A 27,898-nucleotide genomic window follows, 5' to 3' on the forward strand; every position below is an offset into this window, starting at 1 on the left:
GAACACGTCTGTGACGAGCTGCTGGAAACATCGCTCAGGAATGCGGTTCTCCTCCTTCCTCTTCAGGAGAGGATCAGCTGCTGGACCCATGCTGGAGGGGGTCCTGCCTCTCCAGCTGTGAGAGGCAGACTTCACTCCCTGTTAGATCATTAGCTCTACGAATTGGGGAGTGGAAGTCAAGAAGATTGCCCACACCTCTCTATACCCCAGTCATACACTCAGCTCGTAGGGGCAGTATGGTTGGTTTCTTAGCAAAAGCAAGCAAAGAAAATATATAAATGCATCACAATATTGGGCAAAATATATTCCAGTATGTTGAGATTTAAAATATATGGTCTAATCTGTGAAACGTGCCAATGATCTGTATGCTACATTCACACTGCATCCTTCGAGTGATCCAGCACGGTTTAGTGTGGGTGGATATTGTAAAGCGGTCACCCATGCTACTGGTTTCCAAACGTGTTTTCTCCACCCCTATAAGGGAAGTGCTGATGTCGTAGCCAGGGGTGGAGCTGCGTGACGAGACCGGGAAGCAGGTTCTCAAGGGGCGAGGGTGTAGTGCAGGCGTGGACACACTGGAGGGACGCATCACCCCTTACAACACAGCAATCCGTTTAGATTTTTGCTATTAATATTCTTCTTTAGACGGGAAGACCACCTGGTTAAAGATTGCATCAATTGAAAAGGGATTGTGTAACACAGCAGCTATTAAGTCAGTGGCGACGGGAGTTCTTGGCTATAAAGAGGTTCGGAATCTCTGGAAATTCCAACTGGAGCATTAAATGCAGGCTTAGAAAACAGACACACAAAAACTCAGACACTAAAAGAAACAGCCAGAGACTTTTCTATGGAAGTAGTAGTGTTTATTGATGTGTTTTTCCCCTTAATTAGAATTTGTTTTCAATTTCATTTCATCCCCCCCTTTTTATAATGTTTTTCTTTCTGCAATCAAGCAGGAGTTACAGGATAAAGAAGCTGTTTTGGTGCATAGTGGAACAGTAACACACAGAGGAGATAATCTTCACAGGAAACAAATACAAATAAAAACTGTATTATTATTACGCCACAGGTTACCAGAACCTCGATAGAAAGCCATGACATCAACCACACAGGCATACAAACACATTACCATGTAGACAAGGATTCAGCGCACTCTCCTCGGGTTCTTTCCCTTTAAAAAGGGAACTTTTAAAAGAATTGTTCAGGATAACAATTCAAAAAGGGAACTCCCTCCTCCCCCAGTTCACTTGTGCAAACAGCCCCCACCTGCCCCTCCCCCACTTCAAACAGCCCATCAACTCAACTTCTTTCTGTGCACGCAGTACCTTCAAGGAACCACAAGGTGTCACTGTACTTGCAAAAGCAAAAGCAACAGGAACTGCAGACATCCTATTCAAAGCTGATTTCCATGCCTGGTTATTACAGAATGCTACAGGAGCTGAAATGTAGACATTTCTATCTGGGATAAAACCAGAGACTCCCTGTAACCTTTGCAGGGGCGTTAGGTAGCCCACTTTGACTGTGTGGGGGTGGATGGGGTAATGCAACATATGTGTCCATGGCATTTGCAACGCCAGAATGCTGGCAGTAGCCAAACACAGCAACGGGTTCAAATTAATCCCAGCCACAACGGACAGGCTTTGCTTGGGAAGGGGGGTGTTTAAGTGTTGAGGGTTGATGTCTCAACCTGGTAAAGGGAGGGGAAGGGGGGTAAATCGAAGTCTACTGCACAAATCAGGACTCAATGCCAAAGTATCCTTCGAATCAGAGACCTGTTTAAATCTCGCTGAATCCTCCACACAGGATCACCAGGCTGCTGTACAATGCCTAAATCACTACGTTTAAAACTCAAGAGAAGCCGTTTATTGGGATGAGGAGAGAGAAAAAAAACCCACTAATATATATATATTTTTTCTTTGTCATAATAGCATAGAACAGAAAATAAAAAAATGATTTTTTTTTTTTCACTACATAAAATCAGTACAAATAACCTTCATGTAAAAGCAGTCTATTACAGAGAAAAATCGACATCTTCGAATAACTATTACAGGCTGTAGTTTAGCGATCACGTTAAAACCAAAAAGCTGCATTTTCAAGACTAGCAATTATTTGTATTTCGCTGATTTTTTTAAAAAGGAAAAACTACATCTCAGATCAAACGTCGTGAAGATCATGAATCTTCTCATTATTAATTCGCTTCTCTCGTCTTTAAAAGACTGTTACACTTTGTACATAAAATAAGCTGAAGTTGTCTGCTCTACAGTTGTAGTAGTTAGATAATTACTTGAAAATGAGCCACACTTGAACCAGGATGCAGAGTGTGATCCACTGGAAGCGAACAGTATTGTTATTGGTCAGTAGTATATCCTCCCCTCTCCTCCAGGGCGCCCCCTTGTGGCTGGGGCACTCAGATCTGCATCTGCTCCAGGTATTTGTAAGTGGGGTTCTCGTACCCATGGTTCTGCATTTTACTGAGGTGACGCTCTTCAGGGGTCAGCATGGGGTCCACCTATCAGAGAAGAGGAGCAGGAGAAAGAGGGAGGAGTCAGCACACCCGTTACAGGATTTCCTTTTCCTACCTTAACGAACCTTGTTAAAACGTTACCGCTTCTCTTCCTCAGATTGCGCCGAAACAAACCCCTCTGCGTTAATTCAGGGTATGTAACTATTTCAGATGTTGCAGCTGCACATTGTCAGTTAAAAATCATGAATCTTTGGAATCCATGAAAGCGGGTCAGTGCTTTTAAAATCAGGAGAGATCTGCCTCACCTCCACAATCCCGTGACTGATGGTCCCATACTGCCTCTTCCTCAGCAGCACCAGGCTGATCACAATCACCGTAGCGATCGCCACGGCGATCACCAGCAGGCCAATCAGGGCACTGCTGCTGAAGCTAAATTCTCCCAGGGGCCTGTAGGAGACCTGCAGGAGAGGTGAAAAATAAAACAGGGCACGTCAGTCCTCAGGAACCCCAAAACACACAGCCCAGGGACCCAGACAGGGAGGCAGGGAGAGATGGGAGCAAGACCATTCAACTCCAGGCTTCAGGAGCATTTAACAGTCCAGAGATTGTTCCAAGCAAGCTCCAGATCAACCTTGCTTTCCCCTGGTATAGCCCACTGCAGTTTGGATAACTGATGTAGTGCATTGCATCACAGAGCTGTGTTTTATTAGTCGTAAGTTTGCAATGGAAATTAGTACTGAGAAAGCAACATTTACGGGTCGCCAATAGAAACAGCACCTTCCTTAAAAAGATGCTTCATTCATCATTCATTCAAACTAAATATATATCAATCCGTTCCAGGATTGCAGGTGATCATGACGTTGTTGTTTTCCGTTTGGTTTTTTTCTAAAGAAAAGGTCAAGACCAGCAAGCAAGGGTCAAGCTTGTCTGGAACAAAAACCTGGAGTGTCATGTGACCCAGAAGAGTGGCTATGAGAGAGAGAGAGACACACACAGAGACAGAGAGACAAAGAGAGAGAGAGAGAGAGAGAGAGAGAGACACACACACACACACACACACACACACACACACACAGAGAGAGAGACACACACAGAGACAGAGACAAAGAGAGAGAGAGCGCGAGAGACACACACACACACACACACACACACACACACAGACAGAGACAGAGACAGAGACAGAGAGAGAGAGAGAGAGAGAGAGAGAGAGAGAGAGAGAGACACACACACACACAGAGACAGACAGAGAGAGAGAGACACACACACACACACACACACACACACAGAGAGAGAGAGACACAGACGGGGGCGAGGAGTACAGAGCTCATTTAGGGGACCCTGGTCAGGTCACAAGTATTTTGGTTCTGGTCCAATTTGGCTCGTCTGCCGAGTGTTTGATCAAGGAGAGAAAAGCTTTTGGACTCTATGATGCTTCACAGGTCCCGGATATTTGGCCCGAGAGCAGAGAGTTAAGAAAAGAACATAAAATAAATAAATAAATAAAATTTAAAAAAAACACAAACACACAAAACTACTTAAGGTAAAGGATGAGGACAGAGAGATGCAAGAAAGTGAGATTTATATATATATATATATATATATATATATATATATATATATATATATATATATATATATATATTAAATTAAATATCCATTATTTTGTATACATACAAGGATAGAAACAAGACTTGGTGAAACCAGGAATGGATCAAACTGCTGTGCAACAGGAGTCTTATTTCCATCTCTGTATACATATAAAAAAGAACATCCATCACATGTGTATATCAAAGTATACACATTATACACACACACACACACACACACACACACACACACACAGAGCGTACGCATACAGAACACATTAATAAAACCTAAACAAAACAGAAATAATAACACACACACGACAGGGCAAACCGAGCCCTGTGAGCGGCTGTCTTGCAGTCACCAAGTCCTTTCCCCTTTTGCAGTCCTTGATTGAAACCACTGCTCCCCCCACTTTGATGCAGTCCCCCAAGGTGTCCACTAAGTGGCGCTACTGTACTCACCAAGTCCTCATCCACACCGCTGACTCTCTCTGCATTGAAAATGACCTCTTTAACATCCAGCGTCTCATCAATAACCTGGCGACACAGACAGGGGTGGGGGTTACACTGCGGGCCCCCTCTCCTTGGAGGGGGAGGGGGGAGGACTGCACTGGCTCTGCTGTAACCAATAGAGAGCCAGTGCTGCATAGAAATATTATGTAAGACAGACTATTCAGCATTTAATAGATCTCTTCTTCAGTGGTTTTGTAGTGTCACTTTTTTTTTAATCTGAACACCCGCGTAACTTTACAAGAAAGAGCTTAACACAGGGATGGAAATAAGACTCCAATTGCATAGCAGTTTCACCCATTCCAGGTTTTACTTGCTTGACTAGCCCTGTAGTTAAGAAGCTCAGGTGTGTACGGAACTGCTATGCAATGGGAGTATTACTTCCATCCCTGCTAATAGTTTCAGTGATGTGTAAAGAGAGGGACAGCTTCAGTATAAAAACTGATCTCTTCCTGGGCCTCGCGATACTGTGTGTTAACGTCTTCTTTTTCAAAAGCCTTTCCCTAAAACTCTCTTTTCAAGCCGGTATCCGTGGCAAATGTGTGATCAGGATCTATCGGGCTATTTGGGGAGGAAGATTTGTAAACCCAACCTTTAGTTTCCTTTTCTTTCAGTGCTCTCACTTTCCTCTCAGCCCCACCCCCAGGGCAGATGCCCCCCCCCCCCACGGGCAGAGGCTCCTCCCCTTCCTTACCACGTTCTCACTCATCTTGTTCTTGCTGTTGATCGCCCTCTCCTCCGCTCCGATCAGCCCGTCCAGACCAGCCGTCCCAGAACCTGCACCAACACCAGAGACAGGTTACTCAATAAACAAGGGAGCCAGCAAGGAGAGCCTGGGGCTCAGCCTCTCTACAGGAGCACAGGGGGTGGGGGCGGAGGTGTGCTCACGACAGCATGCACTGCTTCCGATGTCCCTTCATACCAGGCAGTGAAACTCGCACTAGCACCGCGGCACCCAGCCCTGGGCTTCCTCAATCTTCAATCAAATCATTTCAAAACACTCAGGAGCCAGAAGCTGCTGCTAAGAAACACCTTGTCCCTCCCTTATAGCTGCATCATCAGCTCCTGAACTACAGTGTGAATTCTTCATGCTGGGATGAAATGTGCGATCAGTTCATTCAGAGCAGATTGACCAGGGAGGCCTGATTGAACAAACTCCTGAAAACGGGTCATTTCAACAATGTATCTAAAACCAGGGAAGTTCTGAACCCAGGATGGGGTTCTGGACTAGTGCGAGTTTCAAGCCCTGTATAACCGCTTGCACGCCCCTGTGCAGCCTACTGTGCGATAGGAATGGAATTTATAAACCCCCTGGGGTGGTAAGAGAACACAGCACACAGTGGAAGTCAACTTTCTCGATATTGTTTTTAATATGTTTTATAATTAAGCAGCCTTTTTTTATTACACATTTAAATAATCGCATTAGCCCTCGCTACTGACAATTTGACAGCTTTAGAAGTTAAATGAATTCTGCAGTAGGCAGTCGGCTCATTATTAGGATTCAGAAAAGGCAGAACAGTTGGTGAATCTGCACTGGTGTACAGTGCCGGATCACAGGGTGAATCAACATGAAGACACTGCTGAAGAATGGGATGACTAAGGTGAGGATCGGAGACAGCGTATGGACTACAGGACACCGAGAATGCAGAGCTCATGAACATCGAAGAGGAACGGTGTGCTTAGACAGAGCGGATGAGACCAGTGCGTGGATTAAAATGAGGCTTCGTTACGATGAGAATAGAACAGAGAGATCTAGCCAGACCAGACGAGGCTGGGACAGAACTACAAGGAAATGAGAGACTCGGGACAGATGGGAAACTCTGCAGCGTAAAAAACCAACCTTTCTTCATGGCCCTGGGTGAATCTGGGGAGTGCGCGCCAACACAGAGAAAAAGAAAGAAGCAAAACCAGAGAGAGAGAGAGAGAGAGAGCAGAGAGAAATTAAACCACTTTTTTCCCCCAAAGTAATCATTTCAGTACAAGCAGGTGCAGACACTAAAATGGAGGCTGCGGATTCTAATGAAAGAAGAATATTTATCATCTGGATTCTGAAAGAGTATTTTCAGGGGTCAGGGGGCTGTCTCTGCAATGGGACTCACCCTCCAGTTCGGGCAGGGATCCCATAGTCTTGACCTGGACCGGTCGGTAGGGTTTGCCCTCCACGGCCGGAAGCTCATCGCTTTCCTCGGAGGACACCGTGACGTCTGGCTGGGACTCCGACAGCGATGACACAAACTGGTCCATATCGGCTCTCTGTTCCTGCAGCAGCACGTCTGTGGGGCAGACTGGGAGTTAAATTGGGGCTCCAACACGCTGGGGGGCCCCCCCCCCCCGAGAGCTCGGTTATCTGCGTTACGTGCAGTAGAAGCTCAAAGTTACGAACAGAAAAGGGGCTCCTTGCTACTGCAGGAGACGTTCAGATCCAACTCTGTGCATTTGAACAGTTTAAAAGACAGCTCTCCTGGTTATTTTGTTAAAGACGTAGTCAGTTTACAAATACAGCACACACACAAATTAGTGGGAATAAAGTTTCGGAGCGACATTACAGACTTGTGTAACTTTGGGCTTCTACTGTACAATGAAGGAAGGCAGGCAGGCCTCACCAATCTCTCCCTGTATCTCCTCTGCCACGTACGGCACTTTGTAGAGCAGAGACAGGCTCTGGTTCATCCGCTCCTCAATCACACGGAGGTGCGTCATCACCTGAGAGCACGAGAGAGAGAGAGAGAGAGAGAGAGAGAGAGAGAGAGGAGAGGAGAGAGAGAGAGAGAGAGAGAGAGAGAGAGCGACAGTTAGATCAGAGACAGCTGTCTCAATCTGAGTGCATCATACAGCTTTGTATGAGACTGCACAATATAAGACTCATGATGATGTGCTGTACTGTTTATATATTCTAATCACAATACAGGGCGTAGAGCAAGAAATGAACAGATTTTGAGCCCACACCTCTTATGTGGGTTGGATATCATCATCGGTCACGTTGCTTACATCAGACAAGCCAGCCACCGCAAAACCGAAAGAAAAGAAAAAAAAAAAAGCAGACCGAGAGAGACGAACAATTATTTTTCCATCTCCAACTCAGTGAGGAGATCTGCAGTACCGAGCAATGGTGACAGGGGGCGCTGTGGCAGATTGCTGCATGTACAGCACTGCAGTGTGTTCCCACCCTGCCAGTGCGGTATCTACCGCTCAACAGCAGAGGGCAGCAGTGGGCTTGAAAAGCACTGCAGACGTCAGCCGCCTCCTCCTCCTCCTCCTCCTCCTCCTGCTGCTGCTGCTGCATGTGCAGTCGTGCTGCGGAGCCCCTTTTGCTGAGAAGGTTAATGGAGTCTGCAGGGCTTTATTGAAGGAACTGGGACCTGCAGCAAGGTGAAAGAGCTCCTATGGATTGCTCTAATCCCAGGCATCTGATCTTTATATTTGATCTGATTTAACTTTTTTTTTTTTTTTTTTTAATATTTCTCCCACCTCAAGGCAACTGCTGCAGCTGTGCTTTGAAACAGATTGTACGTTTTGCACATATCTCCACATACAAAAATCTGTAGGCTGGGAAAGAGGACAGGTCTAGATTTGGTAAAAGCTTCTAGAAACCAGGCAATAAAGACTCCTACTGAAGAGCAGCTTGATCCGTTCCAGGTCTTGCTGTGATCCTAATTAACCACCTTGTATAGGAAACAAGCTTGGGGCTAGCTAATTAAGCGCACAGAAGTATCTGATCTGAAACAGAAGTACTGTCAACTCACTGCACCCCTTTACACAGCTCCAGCTCCACACAACATGAGCACAGAGTAAAACCTGGACTGGCTCACACTGCTCTGCAAGGGAGGCTCCCTCCTGCCCCACTATATCGCGGAGGCCTGGCCTCACCTGAGACTTCATCTGCTCAGCCTTCTCGGGGTCGACGGCCAGCAGGTGCTGGTAGTGGCGGAAGGTGTGCTGGCGATCCTTGTTCTCAGCACGGACGTATCTCTTCAGAGCCTGCAGGATACGATGGGGCTGGAGAGAGAGAGAGAGGAGAGAAAGGAGGAGAGTTAGGGACTGGGAGACACGGGTATTCTAGTGGTTCATTCAACTAGTCGCTGTTGTATTTCTCACACAGATGCAAGTTGCTTGTTAAATAATTGAAATCTATATTAAACCTGGAATGAGGGACACCGCTTACTTCCATCCCTAATTGTAAATGATTCTCATGTTTGTGAGTTTGTGTGTGCTGGACTCACCCTGGGCGGGTCGGCCTGCAGCGCTGCCAGGTAGTTCTCCAGAGCCAGGCGGCGCCGATCGTTCAGCATGGCTTCAACCCGCGCCAGGTGCGTCTCCACCAGCTGCTGCTTCTCACTGGCAGCCTCCTGCTCCAGAGACTCCACCATCGTCTGGAAGTGCTGCCAGGAGAGAGGAGGAGAGGAGGGGGTTAGAGAGGGAGAGAGGGAGAGAGAGAGAGAGAGAGAGAGAAACAATGAGAGGGTTAGAGAAGAGCGAGAGAGCGAGGGGGGATGAGAGAGAAGAGAGAGAGAGAAAGACAATGAGAGGGTTAGAGGAGAGCGGGAGCGAGAGCGAGCGAGCGAGGGATGAGAGGGGAGAGCAAAAGGAAGGAGAGAATGTGAGATAGGAAGTAGGAAAAACAGGAGGCGGAGACAATACAGACATGGGTACAGGACAGACAGAACTGAACTGCAGTGGACACATCCTGTCCTACACCATGTGTCCTAGAAGCACTGTGGACAGACAGGAGGGACGCTTGGACAGTGTCCTATACCTGGATGAGGGTCTGCCTCTCAGCCTTGGGTAGGTTCTTGGCTTGTCTCTCAGCCTCCTCCCACTCCTTCCTCACCTGCAGAGAAACAAAAACATTGAGTCCAAAGCCTCAACCCAGCTATACCATTCACTACAACAGCGGGACTTTTAACACTGCAGTGTCACCCCCACCCCCCCTCCCCACACAGCAAGTGGTACAATCCTGTTCGTCTACAAAGACACAGGGTTTGTTCTTTGTTCCATTCTTATCAGCAGCTTCTAACCTTGTACAGATCCCTTCCCACGATGCAGGAGAGGTGCCTCCTACAAACCACAGGGTTGTTTTGGGTGCTCCGTCAGATAGCAGCCCTGATGCACTGACTGCTGACACAGCCACGTTTCTCACTTACTGCAGCAATAGAATTTCACATCCTACTGAGCTTCATGTGGAAAAATAACTGCACGGCATAACCAGACAGAGGCACAATCCTCCACGAGGAGAACCAACCAAGACAGACCTACCTCTACATGCAATTAACACACAGACAGACACAATCTGCCTGACAGCCACAGGCACAGACAGAGAGACAGCCAGACACACCTACCACAAGGTCACAGACAGACAGAGACGTACCCTCTCCATGCGGTTCCGGTGGCGCACCTCCAGCTGCTCCTTGGCTCTCTGGAAGCGGGCGTGCTCGTTCTCATCGGCCGGGGTCTCGAAGTACACGTCCACGTCGTCCGTGGGCTGGGGGGTGGGGGGGACTGCGGGCGCAAGACAGACACGTGGTCAGCCCGGGGAAAGACAGACAGACAGACAGCCAGCCAGCCAGCCAGCCAGCCAGCCAGCCAACACGACAAGAGGAACCACAGCAGGAAGAGACACACAAAAATGGCTTCTAGTCTAGTAAGGAGCAACGAAACAGACGCAGAGAGAGAGAGAGAGAGAGAGAGAGAGAGAGAGAGAGAGAGAGAGAGAGAGAGAGAGAGAGAGAGACCCAGTGAGAGACACCAAAGCAGACGCTGAAACGGACATGGACAGAAGGACGAAGTCGAGAGGACGAGAGCAGGACAGTTTCGTGTCGGCCTGCAGCGAGGACGGGACGAGACGAGACGAGACAGAGTGCAAGCGAGGACAGTGAAGCGATCCAGAACTTCAGAACACAGAATGCAGAACCGGCGGGCCGGGCCGGGCCCCACTTACTCATGTGCTTGCACACGGCCATGCAGTACTCCTCAGACTCAAAATTGTTGCGGTTGCCGGCGCAGCCCCCGTAGACGAATCGCACGCACCTCCGGGCGTCAAGGTCGAAGTACCAGCGAGGCATCATGGCGCGGCACGGCCCGGTCTCAGCGTCCAGAGAGCAGACAGCTGTGAGGGGAGACTGTTAGAGCAGGCTGCAACCACCAGGAGCAGCACAGGACAGGGGACAGAGCACTCTCCAACGAACGGAAGCAAATCATAGATCTAACAAGCAGCTGACCATACCAAGAACAGCTAATAGTAACAAGCTATTTGTAACATGATCAGCTGATTATACGGACTATTAACAATAATAATAATAATAATAATAATAATAATAATAATAATAATAATAAAACCTGCAACAGTAAATAGATAGAACACGCAGTTAATCACACTGCAAACAGTAAACAATAAAACATAAAAAAGATAAGATCAGATCAATGTGGGGCTGTGTTGGAAGGTTCGTTCGCTGGCCAGGAATTACATGGTAGTTTTAACCCTTCCAAGGCTGGTCAAGTATGTTTAGTTTTTTCTCTCTGTTAACAGAACCCGTAATTAATGCTATAAAGCACACATTAAATGTCGCTCGCATGCAACATTCCAGCTTTTGATTTGTATAACGCATAGTACTTAAGTTGTATTAAAATGCACTACCAAATCACTACACATGGCAGCTCTACATGGTGCCTCTGCTGTGTATGGAGCAGGGTATCGTATCCAAAGCACTGGGGGGTGCCTATAGCGGTTATATTGCTTCAGTAAAATATGTGCTGAATATCTCGTGTACAAGACAGTGTACGAAGTGTGATGGCAGAATAGGTTTGAAACCTACAAAATATACGCTAGCACTAATAATTTAGAAAACTGAGCACCGTCCGCCCCTCCCCGCTCCAGCTCGTGTTATCCAGAGGCAAACCTTTCATTTCTTCATTCTCCATCTCGACTGCAAAGCGTTGTACAGCGTAAGCTGTACTGAAAGAAATGTCTCGAAACCCCTTTGTTTGGGATTTTTTTTGTTAAATGCCCAGACAAGCAAAAAAGAAAGCTGAATGCAAACTGTGCAAGCGACTCGTGTCATGGAGGCACGTCCAGTCCCTGAGGTCACTTGACAAGCGCAAGTTCATATTATTTTTATTAATATTTTTAGTAGCAGTGAAATGTGACTGACGGATAGCCTGCTTTGGATAACTTGTTTAAATCAAATACAAACAAGTAGCTACGACAACGCTACCGGTACATTATGCAAATGAGTACCATAGATGGTCCGAGCCTTCCTTTGCTAACATGTTCTGAACCTTCGCAGGTCAAAATGTACCCTTCGTTGCAGCCCTAGATCAATGGCTAATATTCACATTCAGCAAAAGTGAAATGGATCATGCAGCTGAATAAGCAATATTCCAAACCACCACCCCCCCCCCCCCCGACCCCAAACCCCACCCACCCCCCACCGACCCCCACCCCCCCCCCCCCACCATCGACCCCCCCCCCCCGTGGCTCACATAGTAAGCCCTGCCTAACAGGGAATGAAGCATGCACTGGACTGCACCACTGTAACGTGCAACAGGGGTGGCCTGCTAGTCCCAGCCCGCCACAGTTCACATTGACTTTTTATATGGAAGTTAGATACAGAAATTAGATGAGCACCAAACCACTAGAATAAATATATGGGGTGCTCTGGGACTGGAAGGGAAGGGTGAACCGAGGAATCCAACAGCAGACTCCTTGAAAGCCTCTTTCAATGGTGATTTGCTGTTGGAAAGTCCAAGATGACGAGGGCTGGTGAAATGGTGTCAGACCTGAGCCTCACATACCCCTGTCATCAGCCATGCCCTCTCGCATACCCCCGTCACTGCCCATGCCCTCTCGCATACCCCCGTCACTGCCCATGCCCTGCCCAGGTCTGCCCTCACACATACCCTTGAGATCCTGGGACTCCTTGTCTGTGGGGCTCCTGTCCTGTGTGGTCTTGCGTTCCTCTGTGTCTCTGTAGTCCTCCTCTTCCTCGTCCTCGTACACATAGTCCAGATCCTCCTCTTCCTCCTCCTGCTCTTCCTGAGGCTCGTCCCTCGCACCTTCCTCTCCCTCGTCACGCTCCGTCTCTGTGGGCACCTCACTGAGCGACACAAACAGGCGGGTTAGGATTGAGATGCAGTGTGCAGGTCACAAAAACATTGCAAACCGCATGCAGACAATTCTATGAAAAACGATTGAATCCATATACTGGCAAGCTCGGGACTGAAGGATGAAGACACATTACCAAAAATACATTCGATATTGCCATTGCTTTACTTTTCCCCATTAGTCCAATACTGATGACTTGTCAGTGTAGCATCTGTCATTTTTAAAAGCAGAGGCAAAATGCCACACATCACAATATGAGGTCAACACAACACAGGGATGGAAATAAGACTTACCTGTATACTGTGGCTAATCAAGCTAGCATTAAAACCTGGAATGGGTGAAGCTGTTCTGCACCAGGAGTTTCCATCCCTGCTGTACTATAACACTATTCAAATAGTCCTTTTAATCTCATTTTAATCTCCACACGTTACCTCTTAGCCATGAAATCCTCTTCCTCCTCCTCATCATCATCATCTTCCTCCTCGTCATCATCCCTCCCCTCCTCCTCCCCCTCCTCCTGGGCAGGGCTCTCTCGGGGCAGGCTGGGCTCGTCTCCCAGCCTGTTCTGAGGGCAGCACACGTACTCTGTGCCGTGGAAGTTGTCGATGCCGCAGGGCAGCAGCATGCCGTAGCTGTGCAGGATCATCAAGTCGCTGGAGCAGGCCTGCAGCGAGGGCACAGTGTTACAACACTGGAGACCTCCCGACTCACACAGCCTTAACCAGCCCTTTCAAATGGATTTACAGAACGGGGCACTCTTCACTTTTATGATTGTTTATTAAAAATTACCGTTTCATTTAAAGCCCATTTGTTTACTCTCATTTTTTCACAGCGCTGTTTGAAGTTTTTGCATTAAGTTTAGAAAATACGGCATCGTCGTTTGGGTTTGTTTTTCATTAAATCACACCTCGATCATACTTATGATCTTCCGCGATTAGGATTGCTGTTCCGTTATTATTCGACTGTTCTTTTCTGGTAAGGATCTGCGTTAGACTCTGGAATGCACAAGGCTTTGCTGTCACATGCTCACGGTGTGCGGCTCTCGCTGTGTTCTGCAGTGCGCTGCCTCACCTCCTTGGCCACTCCGTGCCAGTGCTGGTGACTCTCGCACACGTCCATCCTCTCCTTGTGGAAGAACTTGCACTTTTCAGGAACCAGCAACACGTCGCTCACAAACTCACCGACTGCAAACAGGAGAGAGGAGCTATTAGGGGGGGTGTGAGGATAGCCATACCAGGGATGGGAATAAGACTGACACTGCAGAGCAGTTTGATCCATTCCTGGTTTTAAGAGTTTAAACACACACACACACACACACACACACACACACACACACCAGAGCTTGTTACACAATGGCTAAAATCAAGCTTGTAGTAAAACCTGGAATGGGTGAAACTGTTCTGCAATATCTTACTTTCATCCCTGCATACCTATGTAGCATATATAAACGATCACAAGCCTGCATAATAATCAAGTGCCGACACAATAAATCAAGTGCATTCATTTAATAAGGCTGCTGTAGGAGCTACCAAGCCCTCTACTAATCTCCACCTAGGTTAGCAGCTCATAAGCATTCAGCCCTAAAGGCAGAGAAATCGGAGGAATAGAAATTTAAAAAACGGTGTTTAACAACCAGCCTGCTCATTCCTTCCAGCTGCTAGATTTGTACCGATGAACCGATGAAATGGTTTACCCTTGGGCTTGTTTAAAACAGACCCCTATTTGATTTTATACACGTTTCTGTGCGGTTTTAGGACTCGGACGGAGCACACAGTTATTCCTTCTGCAGCCGCTCACAAAGCGCTCCCCAGACAGACAGCTAGTCTATAAAAGAAGACAGACCGACAGAGAAAGTCGTTACTCTTAATTGTTTTCACCAGCGCAGCCGCAGAGCTGTACCGTTCCGTCTTTGAAATACGGTTTAAAACGGGCAGAGACGAAGACAGCTCAGGACACAGCGCTCTCCGCATCAGAACAGGGCGAGACGAGTTTCTGTCGCTCGGGGAGCGCTTACGAGTCTCCAACACAGATCCATCAAAGAAATCTGGACAGTGAAACGCAGCATCAAGCTTGAATTGAACAGCTTTCCACCGCAGACCACAAAAAGAGCGTGTCTGTGACCGGCAACGTGACCAGGCGATTGGGAAGTCAAACAGTTCAGGAGCTGTCAGAGGATCAAGGAGGAGGAAACGCTGTCACTGCACAGGGATTAAGGGCCATCAGGGAAGGGATCTGGGTTCTATCAGTGCATGGTAAACCTCAGGCCTGTAGATTTGAGCAAAGGGTTTTTTGTTTTTTGTATAGAAAATCTTCCTAGTTGTTTAAATGCACAGGCAAACCATTTTCAATCGTGTAAGGCAGGGCTGCTTTAAGCTTCCCCAAAACATGAAGGGTTTTTAATGGTTTAAAGTGACTTTAGAAAGATGCACTGTACAAACTGTGGTAAAAGCATAGGAAAGTGTAGTGAAGTAGCATACAAGTGTGGTAGAGCATTGTGAAATATGTGGTAATCTTTGGTAAATCATGACAATAAAGCACAGTAGGAAATTGTGGTAAAACCATGACAAAGCAAATATCTGTACTTTTCATTTCTGAGACGCCCGATGCCTGTGGGTGAGATCAGGGTCCGGGGAATTTGCAGAGTTGGCAGGTCCTGTTTGGGAGCTCAGCAGATTTACTGGCAGCGTTTGTGTTACAAAAACAGTGCAGAACAAAATAACCGGGGCAGAGGTCCTGCCCCCTGGAGTTAGAGGCGAGAGGGTCGTGTTTAAACACACTGCTCCTCATGTTTAAAAACAAGGGCTTTCCCGGGATGGGTCCAGATTGTTTTTACACAGGCCAGTCGACCACCATTACGTGTCAGCTTGACTTGGGTTCTTTAGGTTCAATCTCTTTGGAAGTCTGCTGAATACAACTAGGGTCAACACTCAGAATTCTCCCCTTCCTCACCAACTCCTCCACTCAGCTCCTAGTTCAGGCCCTGGCACTGTCCCGCCTTGACTACTGCAACTGATTCCCTGCTACCCGTCTGCTCCAGCTCATCCAAAACTCTTTTCCCTTCCTCGTTTCTCCCACACTACACCCCTGCTGCGCTCCCTCCACTGGCTCCCTATCGCGGCTCGCATCCAATTCAAAACTCTTGTACTCGCCTATCGCTGTCTTGACCTTTCTGCTCCCTCCTATCTCCAGACTATCATTTCTCCCTACACCCCCCCCCCCCCCCAATCCTCCACCAGCGGCAGGCTGTACCCCCCCTCTACTCCCCCCCGCTTCCAGAGCCCGCTCCTCCTCCACCCTCGCCCCTCAGTGGTGGAACAACCTACCCACGGATATCAGGACCGCTCAGCTCTGTTCGGAAAGCATCTGTAAACCTCACAACCCTCCCCTATACTGGACTATACGGCACCCGACTGTACCAGTACTTGCATCATCTTGTACTTGCACTGAACCGCTCCACCTTTTGCTCGATTCTACTACTGCTTGTAATTATAACTACTTCATGGGTCTAGAATTTGATTTTACTCTTAAAAGGTATCCGTATCCATGGTTTTTGTAGTTGCTCTTATTTGAATTCAATCTCAAACATTTATCGTATAAGCAAATATTTAATGTAAGTTAACTGCTCTTCGTCGAACCCGCTCTTACATGTAATTATTTACTGCATTCTCTATTTTTTACTCTTACTTGAATGATTTTTTTGCAACTGATTTTTAACTGCTTTTATCTGTAACATGATACTCTGTAATGTGATATTCTGTAATGTGATACTCTGTACTGTGATATAAATAATAGGAATCCAGCTGAACTGCAGTTTAGTTTTCTACAGTATATAAGAACCAAATTATAGAAGCTAAATAAATCATGGAAACGGTAATGGATTTCATAGATTTTTCAGTTCCCCACATGGGAGCAGTGCACCATTTGAGGATCTCTCCCAGGGAAGGTAAGCCTATTTCAAAGCGATAATTGCTTTTTAATTATGAAAAACTGCAACGAGCCGTCATAACACCCCTCAATCTATTTCACAGATGCAAGTTAATAAATCTCATGTTCAACCAAAAAGCTGGGAAGCAGTGCAATCGTCCTGCGACTTGCGCCAGCAGAGAACGCACATCCTCACAAGACCGTGGTGCTTTCTGCAGTGGCTACCTGCCCGTCCCGTTCTCTCCCAATGCAAAGCTCTCCATCAACCTCCACTTCTGCAATGTATTTATTTAAACAGATCAGGCTGCAAGGAATCAATAGCCCCCCACAGCAAATAGTCAATGCACACGAACAAGCTAAATACAGCAGTGAAGCAGACGACCCAGAGACTGCCTTGCACCCTTACTGTCTGCAGTGTGACTGGACTGACCGCTATGCAGGCGCACACGCACGACTGTAAGGAGCACAGGCAAGGGCATTCTAGAGCACAAGTTAGAGTGTTTTATAATCTGGGGCTGGTCTATAGAAATTTGACTGTCGCTATGTACCAGTATGTCCCACTTCCATTTGAACACAATGGATGCAGGTTATGGCTCGTTATCCTGCGAAGGACATATTTCAGTCCTCTGTGTGTTCCAGCCCCCCCTCCCTCTCGACACCCAGACCGTTTAACTATGCAGATCAAGCTCAGATGATCAACAGCCTTTAATTAAAGCTAGTTCAAGCTTGTTCAGAAGATACCAGAAAACGACTTGCCATATTAAAATGGTCTGCAGAGGCACCTGATATCTAGACAATTAGCACCATTTCAGTGGGTAGCATGTTCCAGCACTAGCCTGTTCACGTCAGCATCACCTTCTTACATTGCTGTCACATCAATACATTAACAAGCCATCTCCATGTAACAATAAGACGTTAAGCCTTCATGTCGTTGGCTAACAAGGTACACTGGCTTACAGGGGACAAATATGAGAGACGAGTGCTTGGGATATTTCTCTTCAATAATTGCTATGGGAAAAAAACCCTCAGGATGTGTCCGACTGTGCGTTACGGTCATATTGGAAAACAGGAGACCTACAATGCAACGTTAATGTAAAGTCTGGATTTATTACATTCTGCTGGGATGGTTATTTCTGCTTCCTTGGTTTCAGATTACTAATCTTTAATAGACGATACTTTGTCTGCACACGTTTATTTTAATAAGAAAAAAAAAACACTGCAGATTGCATTCAAATACTTGGCTGTGGTTTCTGACGACGGGTAAGGCAGTAGTTAAGATGGTTGACCTCCACAGTTCTATTTATAAGATGAATACTGGTTTCCCACAGACTGTCACATGTTGCTGTGTAGATAATACAAGAGAGAGTGTAGGCTTGACAGAATCACAATAAGGGCTTTGAAGGGATCTAGGTCTGAAGTAAAAACATTTTTTTATCTTTAAATTTAGAGTGACTAATTATGTGTTTTTTTTCCCCTCAGTTTGGAACGTACGATTATGTTTTTCTCCTCATGCAGCCCCACACAGCACAGACGTTCTGAGGGTGTGTGAGCGTCCTCCGATCTCGCAAGCCTAAAGCCAGAAATCGCTTTTACGCTGAGCAATCCAGAGCAGAGGTGGGCGGGCTAACGATCCTGGAAGAGAGAGATCAGCCCTGCCTCTTATCCACTCTGAACGTGCTCGCTGTCTGCCCAGCAGGGTAAGCTGTTGCGTGATGAGGAGAAGCAATCCCTGCCGGTTTCCCACCCCCCACCCCGGGAACGTCAGAGCCAATGTGACGCCCCCTTCTGAGTCTGCAGCAAAGTCTCTCTGCACAGCCTGGACGTGAACTGGCACCGTCCCAGCTGAGTGACTCAGCCTGCGCTCCCCACAGCAGCGCTATATATGGATGAGCCACTCGGGGACCCCTGGTCTGAAGTAAACTTAACAGAGACCTCTCCTCATGGATCATGACCCACAGCCAGGAGAGGGTTACAATGCAAACCAGGCTGCACACTGACCAACCCCATGTCCAAGGCTGACCGACTGACCTGTGGGGGAAAGTCATGAGTCTTACTTTTGACCCACCCAGCTGAGCAAACAGACAGACAGGCCCCAGGGTATGAGCTGCTACATTGGGACGGTCTTATAGGAGGGAAGTTAGATCGCAAATTAAATGTTTTTTTTCTACTCAAATGATTTTACGATGTTTTCCTACTGAAGTGCTGCTGTATAGCTCTGCATCAGTGAGGCTCAGGAGACATCCGATCAATCGATCGATAGATAGATGGGTAGATCGATATGAGAAGTGAGAAAATAAAATAAAACTATTAGATGAAAGCTGGTGTCAGTTCAGCAGAAATCCGCGCCGTCAGCAAATCCCCTCACAGCCCTCTGCACCGTGCACTGCCAGCTCTATTGTCAGCCCATTTCACAGTTCAGCGACAGTGCTAATGGCTTTTCCATCCCATAAAGCACACCGCTTCATGAGGGATGGGGGGGGTAAACGCTTGCTCTCTACATCAAGGCACAAATTCAACACCAGATCCGAAAACCACCCTGCCACTGTACACACGGGGTCCTGCAGCTGTGGAAGAGGTTCACTGCACAGCAATGAAACGAAACTCCAGCAGGGCCCATTCCACAAAGCACTGCTAGCGAGCAAGCCAGCTCATTTTTACCAGTTTCAAAAAAACATTTACGATAAAGTCGAGTAAATCCACTCAGCAAGTCTATGCGATTAAAGGATCCATGTGTTATTTTCTTTCATTATTTATTTTTTTATGGCTGTTAACTGACTCACACACAGAGTTTTTGGCATATTTCTCCAGTTTTAAGGTCACTGCATTGGCTTGCTGTGAAGTGGTGCATTGAATCTTGGAACGGTGAAAGTGACAAGGGTGCTGTACGCAGTATTTGGGTGGGAGGAAAGTTAACTAGTCTTGGGATTAGAATTTCCAGGTGTTGTTTCAATCTAGTCCTGCTGTAGCCCCAGTAAAATACAAAGCTGTGTTTTTGTCCATTCAGAGCAGCGCTTTGGTGCTCAGTGAAGGGAAGGCAAATCGCTGGGACTGCAGAGAGCAGCATCAATCAGAAGGACGGAATGGCCCTTCAGAGCTTCAGAAACACAGGGAGAAATAATGCAGTACAGGCACTAGTCGATTCAAATCGCTCAGGACTTGCAGGGGGAAGTTAAATAAATCGTTCCTACGAGGAGCCTTTCAATGGTCTTCAAGCAGAATCGATGACTTCCAGAAGCGTTTTGTCATTCAGCGATGGAAACAAAACTCCCACTGCATAGCAGTTTGATCCATTCCTGGTTTTACTAAGAGTTTAACAGAACACACCTGAGCTTGTTACCCAGACACTGGGTTTAAACAAGCTTGTATTACAAACCGGAATGGATGAAACTGCTATGCAATAGGAGTCTTATTTCCCATCCCCGGCACTGTACATATCAGTTTTCTTCTAGTGTTTGATTCTAGTTCTATTGAGTGTTTAATAGTTCTAGCTGAATCAGCTAGTAAATCGTGTATGTGTTACATGGGTGTAAAATGCCAGGCAGGATAAGGAGCAGCTAAAATCACAAGCAGGACTCACCCAGGCATTTGTAGGGGACCACAATGTGGGCGTGGTCTTTGCACTGCTTCTTCCCCTTCTTGCACCAGTTCTCAATCCTCATTGGCTGGTTGGCTTCCACTACGTTGGTGATCTGCAGCTCAGGGTACATCTGCAACGTTAAGAAGAAGTAACATGAATAAATCACAGCGGAGAGCTTCTCAATGAGCACGTTCGCCAAACATATTGCTTATTGAGCTGCAGCCTAGTGCAATACCAGCCAGCACACCAGGATCCCTAGAATAAAAAGACTTCATTGCATCACGACATACCTGCAATTGTATGAAGCACAGCTGATCAGATTTTAGCAAAGCAAAATGGGAGGGGTGGGGTGGGTGATACGAGTTTGGTGACCACTGGTGCAAAGTCAAGGCAGTTCTCATGTTCACCATGTCGTGCGAAGCAGACATTTTGAGAGAGGATTCAGTGGTCTAGTTATTTAAAACAGCAGCTCATTAAAATACATTTCTTTATGGAAATGGTTCATGGGGATCCGGTTTCACGTATGCAAATTGCATCTTTAAAAAAAAAAATTTGAACTAAAATAAAAATAAAAGGCATGGTATATTTTACTAGCCGTTTAAAACAGAAACATCCTTTACATTACAAGTCATTTCTAGTATAGTGATGCATTGAATACAGTGTGTGCAAAACAAGCAGGACTGGAAATACTAACAAACAAGTCCACTTTTTGTATTGAAATTGCATAAAAACCATTTACTCTTTAAAATGATGAAGGTTTATTGCTTTACTGTATCTGCAATGCACAAAAAATTCCCAAGAGGTAAAACTCTACAATGCTGAGCAACAGCGTACTCCTAATAAAGCAGAAGGCTAGTGTAGATTTACAGCTGCACCGTGAATCCAAGGCTATTGACTACAGCCATTACAGAAGAGACGATGTTCCTCAACTGGTTTTCTTCATTCTCTTTAAAACAATGATCATCGATCTCAGAGCCGGGTTCTCAGCACAGACTGATTTACTGCAGCTACTCGCGAATCACTCCGACCAGCCAGAGATTCATGCATGTAACCTTCCCACTGCCTCCCTCCCTCCCTCCCCAGTGAAATACACACTGCAGACCCCTAACCACACCCCCACCGCCTCCCTCCCTCTCTCCCCAGTGAAATACACACTGCAGACCCCTAACCACACCCCCACCGCCTCCCTCCCTCCCTCCCCAGTGAAATACACACTGCAGACCCCTAACCACACCCCCACCGCCTCCCTCCCTCCCTCCCTCCCCAGTGAAATACACACTGCAGACCCCTAACCACACCCCCACCACCTCCCTCCCCAGTGAAATACACACTGCAGACCCCTAACCACACCCCCACCGCCTCCCTCCCTCCCTCCAGTGAAATACACACTGCAGACCCCTAACCACACCCCCACCGCCTCCCTCCCTCTCCCCAGTGAAATACACACTGCAGACCCCTAACCACACCCCCACCGCCTCCCTCCCTCCCCAGTGAAATACACACTGCAGACCCCTAACCACACCCCCACCGCCTCCCTCCCTCCCCAGTGAAATACACACTGCAGACCCCTAACCACACCCCCACCGCCTCCCTCCCCAGTGAAATACACACTGCAGACCCCTAACCACACCCCCACCGCCTCCCTCCCTCCAGTGAAATACACACTGTAGACCCCTAACCACACCCCCACTGCCTCCCTCCCTCCCTCCCTCCCCAGTGAAATACACACTGCAGTTCACTAACCACACCCCCACCACCTCCCTCCCTCCCCAGTGAAATACACACTGCAGATCACTAACCACACTGCTCAATTCCAATTGAATTCATTCTACTTTAAGAATAAACCCGATTAATCTTAAGACATGTGTGCTTGTATATCTTTGGAGCCAATTGGAAAACACAACCAGACCTTATAGCCTCTTCTGGCCCCAGGTTCACACAGAATGTATGCATGTTAAAATATATAGGCTATATAAAAACGATTCCTGTGTAATGCTGAAAAAGTAGAAAAGTAAAAATCACAAGTTTGTTTGTTTATCCTGCATATTTATAGCTTTGTGGAGAGCATCAAATCACCACAAATGCAAGCAGCTGACACTTAAATTGTTTCAATGGGAATGATGAAATGAGCCCCAATCAACAAGGTCTAATCAATGATGAAATGAGCCCCAATCAACAAGGTCTAATCAATATCTAAATCGATATCTGTAGACAGACAAGCACAGTTTTAAATTAAGTTAAGTTATTTGCCGTTTTATTCAATTTACTTTCCCCGTTTCTATAAAGGTATCAGTCAAGCGTTCATTACATCCAGCTTAATAAATTGATGACGGAGTGATACGCTCCAAATACAGGACTAATGGAAAACAGCAGAGCAGGGATCGCTTCACAGAAAACAAAAAGGGCTTATTTTAATTGTTTCATTCTTGTCTAAAAAAAAGGTAAATAGCCCTTTTTGAAGCCCTTTATACAAAGCACACTATTGCATGAGATAGGGAACAGGAATATCATCACAATCTAATTAGAGGAACACGATGGGGTTCCAGCGAGAGAGGAAAGTCTATTCAAGCAGTCTGGTTGAGTTGTTGATCTGAGCAAGGGAAGGAGATATCTGGGGGGGGGGGTAAACAGGACCTAGTAGTGGAAGTAGTGTAAGAGAGAGCGGATTTAATTCAGGCTACAGCTGCTTGAAGAAAAACACTTTTCAAATGCATCAGCCGATCATCTGAACTATTCAATACAAAGCTCTGGAAATAAGACTCCCACAGCTATTACATTAGGGGCTGTTTTCGCAGGTTTATGTGCGATTTAAGGGAGAGCAGACTTCAGTTCTATACTTTTGGCTGCCTGTCCTCAGCTCTGAAAGTGATGTCACAATGCCCCGGTGTCCCGCCGTCTTACCTCCTGACAGTAGTGCAGCACGGCCTCCTTGGTTCCCAGGCAGCTCTTGGTTCCCGAGGTGTCTGGCTCCCAGTTGCCGGTCTGGATGTTGACGTGCATGTTGAGCTTCCCGCAGAACATGGCCACCTGGGGCTCGGCCACTGCAAACCCCGTGCCTGCGTTCGCTGCCAGAGCCTGCGAGGGACAAGAGGAGAAAGACGTCAGAGCGGAGGAAACCTCCCGGGTCACTGGAGCGAGAGGAGACAGACAGCAATCTCTCCTTTCACTTGTGCAGCAGCAGTCATGTTAAAAGCACAGGAGATCTACAGTTGTGACATTAGCACAAGAACATGAGAAAACACACAGGTCATTCGACCCATCGATTCTTGTCCAGTTCTTAGCACAGTAGCCGATTGCTACCCCTAAACTGTATCCAGTAGGGTCTCCAAAGATCTCAATGATTCAGCGTCAACAAAATGGTTGGGTAACCCATGCACCACAGAGTTTAAAAAATAAAAGAACTTATGTCAAGTATTATCTAGAGTTAACAATTTAGAATCCGACGACCGTACCATGAAGCGTGGGGGGTGGAATGAAAACACCCCTCTCCAGCATTGGTTCGGCTCCCCTGCGACTCTAATCCCACATGACTGGAATTGAATATTTGAGCAGCAGGCCTTTAATCCAAGAACAAGCCAACTGACATTCACAGAACATCCAGGTGAACCTTACCGACAGTCCCACAGGGGAAGGAGAGATTATATATTATATATATATATTAGCTGAAAGAGCCAGCTGCCCAACGTTTCGATATGTTGTACATCTCTCTCAAGGGAGCCTGTGTTTGAGTCAAATCATTGAAGGTATTTATAGGTTTTTTGACAGCATGACAACGGCTTGTTATGGTTTCTACTCAAATCCATGATTAATTCTTGCATGATGAATAGAGGTCATGTTAAACAATTTATTTCTGTGCTGCACCAGGAAAGCACGTTTTGCACACGTCTTCTAACTAATATAAAAGACAAAGAGAAGGAGATTTGAACCCTTTTATTGAACTGACTAAACAATAATTAACATCGCAAGCTTTCAAGACCTCAAAGGTCTCTTCTTCAGGGGAAAGCAGAAAAAGGAGAGATTGATGTTAATTATTGTTTAGTTAGTCCAATAAAAGGCATCGCCTCGCCTTGTCTTTGTCTATGACCTCTGGACTGGTACGGCTAGCATTTCATCCATCAATAATAATATATAAAAAGGATTTCCAAATATAAAGAAATCACAAGGGCTGCTGATAACCGCAGCATAGTGTGAACACACACACACACACACACACACACACACACACACACACACACACACCAGGACACACACAAGGACACACACACACAGAGACCAGGACACACACACACACAGAGAGACCAGGATACACACACACACTGCTCTCTTAATTCCGAGCGCTCTGCATGCCTCACTTTAGATCACAGGTCCTGGAAGCCATGATCACAGGTAAACCAGACGCAACCTCCCCGGAAGCTGCCCCTGGGATTCGGGAGAGAGCTTGGCACTGGTACTACAACCAGCATGGAGACAGCAGGGTTCCTGTAGTCCTGCAGGGTGTGTCCTTGAGGCTTGAGGGAGGACACACACACACACACACACACACACAGGGAAGCTACAGTTTAAAGCTGCAGACACATTCACCACACCGCACACAAAACTAATTCATATACAAAAAAAAAGTCAATCTTGTACAGTATATTATATACTGAAATGTACACTGTACAAGAAAAAGCTCTGTACATACAGAACCTGCAGTTTTATTTTGATTTTCTATTATGGCTTCCTTCACCTTTCTGTGTTTTTACAGGTGTATGAAACGTACTGGACAGCAAAGAGAAGTTTAGGAGACTTATAGGAGGATATTTGAATTTTCATGGAGCAGCAGACAACCGTCAAAGAGTTCCCGCTTCTGAAATGAATTTTGTCTGTTTCTTCTTTCCAGCTACAGTCAGTTCTAGCAATTTAACAGGCGGTAAGACAGGTGCTTCACCAGAGCCAAGGGAGTGATTAACTGGCGGAGCGGAGTTTAGTGCAGGGGGGTCTAAAGCAATATGGCAGGCCAGCCATTCCTGAGCAGGAAATGTGATCCTTCCTTCCGGAAACAGAAATCAGGGACTCTGTTCAGCTGGCAGGGAGCAGACTGCAGCTCAGCAGGGTCCTCCCTGTTCTAGTCTATAAACACGAAGGGTATTCGGATCTCACATCCCCGTCCGTCATCAAGTTCTAGAACAGTTTGTGTGAACTCTATGGAGTTCGAGAAGTTGACCTGCCATAACCTTGTGCACCACACATGTGCATTACAGAACCGATACATGACAAACTCAGCATGGCACAACTGCACACGCTGTGACTGAAGGGGATATACTGTACAAGGTTTTGAAGACCTCTGATTTGACCGTGGCTAAAAATAACGACCCGACAACACCTCCTTCCTTCCTTCCTTCCTGCCTGCCAGTGTGGGGCTCTTGTGAAAAAGAGTCATTTTTATGAAAAGGATTGTTAGCTAGTCTGGATGCAGTCAGTAACACAGGGAGTCGCATGATCAAACTACCAATGCCCTAACATGGTGTTCATGTCACATAGAGGCCACTGTGAATCTAATTCCTGCCGAGAAGCATTGACAATGTCTCACTCGAAGGTCCGCAGCGGTAATCTGCATTGACAGTGTCTCACTCGAAGGTCCGCAGCGGTAATCTGGTCATTCGCTTGTCCGTTATTTGGTTTCTCCACCTGAATGCAACCAAAGCAAGTTTATTCCCACCCTGTATTCAAAAATCACAGGAAAGAAATCAGTGCAAATCTGGAGACTCCGGATAAGAGACCGTTTCCTGTCCGATTACCCTAGCCAAGCCCCACTGTGGTGAGGAAGTGATGTCATCTCTGAGATGTTTACACAGCACAAACAGTGCAGCGCAATCGCCATTCTGAACTACATTGTTAATCATTAATCATAGAAGTGCACTTGAATCACACACCCAGATAACTGATAAGCAGTCACACAAGGTTATATAAAAAAAAAAAAGAAATGTTTCTCAATGTTCTCCTAAGTTCTGCTCGCCTTTCCTGTGAATCACTCTGTCACCTCCCATTCCTCCCAGTATTCGGACAGCACTGGCTTACCCTCCACCCTGATGCACTCATCGTGTTATTAAAACAGGTGCAGGCGTGCCTCAACACCTCCCCTCCGCACGGATCAGCTCTGAATCACAGGCACAGCTGCACCCTCCCACAGGCTTTCACAGCACCCACGATCCTATAGGATCAGAACAGGACAGGCTTTCACAGCACCCACGATCGTAATGGATCAGAACAGGACAGGCTTTCACAGCACCCACGATCCTATAGGGTCAGAACAGGACAGGCTTTCACAGCACCCACGATCGTAATGGATCAGAACAGGACAGGCTTTCACAGCACCCACGATCCTAATGGATCAGAACAGGACAGGCTTTCACAGCACCCACAATCCTAATGGATCAGAACAGGACAGGCTTTCACAGCACCCACAATCCTAATGGATCAGAACAGGACAGGCTTTCACAGCACCCACGATCCTAATGGATCAGAACAGGACAGGCTTTCACAGCACCCACGATCCTATAGGGTCAGAACAGGACAGGCTTTCACAGCACCCACGATCGTAATGGATCAGAACAGGACAGGCTTTCACAGCACCCACAATCCTATAGGATCAGAACAGGACAGGCTTTCACAGCACCCACAATCCTAATGGATCAGAACAGGACAGGCTTTCACAGCACCCACGATCCTAATGGATCAGAACAGGACAGGCTTTCACAGCACCCACGATCCTAATGGATCAGAACAGGACAGGCTTTCACAGCACCCACGATCCTAATGGATCAGAACAGGACAGGCTTTCACAGCACCCACGATCCTAATGGATCAGAACAGGACAGGCTTTCACAGCACCCACGATCCTAATGGATCAGAACAGGACAGGCTTTCACAGCACCCACGATCCTATAGGATCAGAACAGGACAGGCTTTCACAGCACCCACGATCCTAGCAGAGGCATCAAAATCTACACGATCAAAGTCAACGAAAACTTTTGTATAATTTAAGACATTGGTGTTCAGTAAACACGGTGCCTGGTTTTCTCTATTAAAAAAAACAAGAGTGTGCCATCGGTTAAAAGAAATCAGCACACAGCCTTGAGCTGATCACTGGGTGAAACACATTAAATCTCTCCGCACAACCACAGCGCATGTGGTTTCAGGAGAGCTGGGTACTGAAGCCTGGCTGGGAGGCTGCCAACAGCTCCAGCACTTTCCAATGTTCCAGTCCTCGGGGCAAAGGGAGAGAGAGCCAACCCTGCTTTCAGTCTACCAGCCGCAGCTTGATTAAAAAGGGAGGTGGCTTCAACAATCGCTGGGCACAGGGGAGCTTCTGTAGAGCAAGCACACGCTACAGAACAACTGCCCAACAGAGGAGCTGATCATCTGTCAGAGAACAGAAGACTGTGCTGAGGATCACAGGAGTGGTGCAAACAATAAAAATAAAAGGAGAGCCAAACTACTCCTGCAACAACATATTCTTGCATTTATCCCACGCACAGGCCTGTGCAAGTGCGTATACATTCTCTTGAATGGCCGATTGTAACACACAGCTATCCGGAAAAGATTTAGGACAGAAATCATTTGCAAGCGCATGTTTGTGATTTACTGTGTTCAGCAAAACACCCAAACCAATTTAAAATGCATCCAACCCCCTAACCTCGCGGAAACACAGACAGCAAAGCAGACGGCACTGCCAGGAGTGAGACCACGCAGGGCTC

General features: G+C 46.9%; 1 protein-coding gene across 6 annotated transcripts in view; it reads right to left on the reverse strand.

Moving 5' to 3' along the window:
* Positions 1–841: 841 nt before the first annotated feature.
* Positions 842–27,898, reverse strand: part of LOC117966657 (amyloid beta precursor like protein 2-like) — a 45,817-nt gene continuing 18,760 nt past the window's right edge. Inside the window, exons 2-18 of one of the 6 annotated variants that reach the window (XM_059010391.1) lie at positions 23,061–23,234; positions 20,160–20,289; positions 13,730–13,842; positions 13,090–13,322; positions 12,454–12,650; positions 10,496–10,663; positions 9,926–10,056; positions 9,314–9,388; positions 8,781–8,939; positions 8,428–8,556; positions 7,164–7,263; positions 6,660–6,833; positions 6,401–6,424; positions 5,255–5,337; positions 4,513–4,587; positions 2,770–2,922; positions 842–2,509 (exon numbers count right to left, since the gene is read on the reverse strand). In XM_059010391.1, coding sequence (XP_058866374.1) covers positions 2,408–2,509; positions 2,770–2,922; positions 4,513–4,587; positions 5,255–5,337; positions 6,401–6,424; positions 6,660–6,833; positions 7,164–7,263; positions 8,428–8,556; positions 8,781–8,939; positions 9,314–9,388; positions 9,926–10,056; positions 10,496–10,663; positions 12,454–12,650; positions 13,090–13,322; positions 13,730–13,842; positions 20,160–20,289; positions 23,061–23,234 — 2,220 coding nt within the window. In that variant the 3' untranslated portion in view covers positions 842–2,407. The remainder of the gene's footprint in view (positions 2,510–2,769; positions 2,923–4,512; positions 4,588–5,254; positions 5,338–6,400; positions 6,425–6,659; positions 6,834–7,163; positions 7,264–8,427; positions 8,557–8,780; positions 8,940–9,313; positions 9,389–9,925; positions 10,057–10,495; positions 10,664–12,453; positions 12,651–13,089; positions 13,323–13,729; positions 13,843–20,159; positions 20,290–23,060; positions 23,235–27,898) is intronic. The other 5 variants (XM_059010395.1, XM_059010392.1, XM_059010393.1 and 2 more) reach the window with 5 other exon arrangements.

This window comes from Acipenser ruthenus, chromosome 40 (assembly GCF_902713425.1).
Source record: "Acipenser ruthenus chromosome 40, fAciRut3.2 maternal haplotype, whole genome shotgun sequence".
Classification (NCBI taxonomy): Eukaryota; Metazoa; Chordata; class Actinopteri; order Acipenseriformes; family Acipenseridae; genus Acipenser; species Acipenser ruthenus.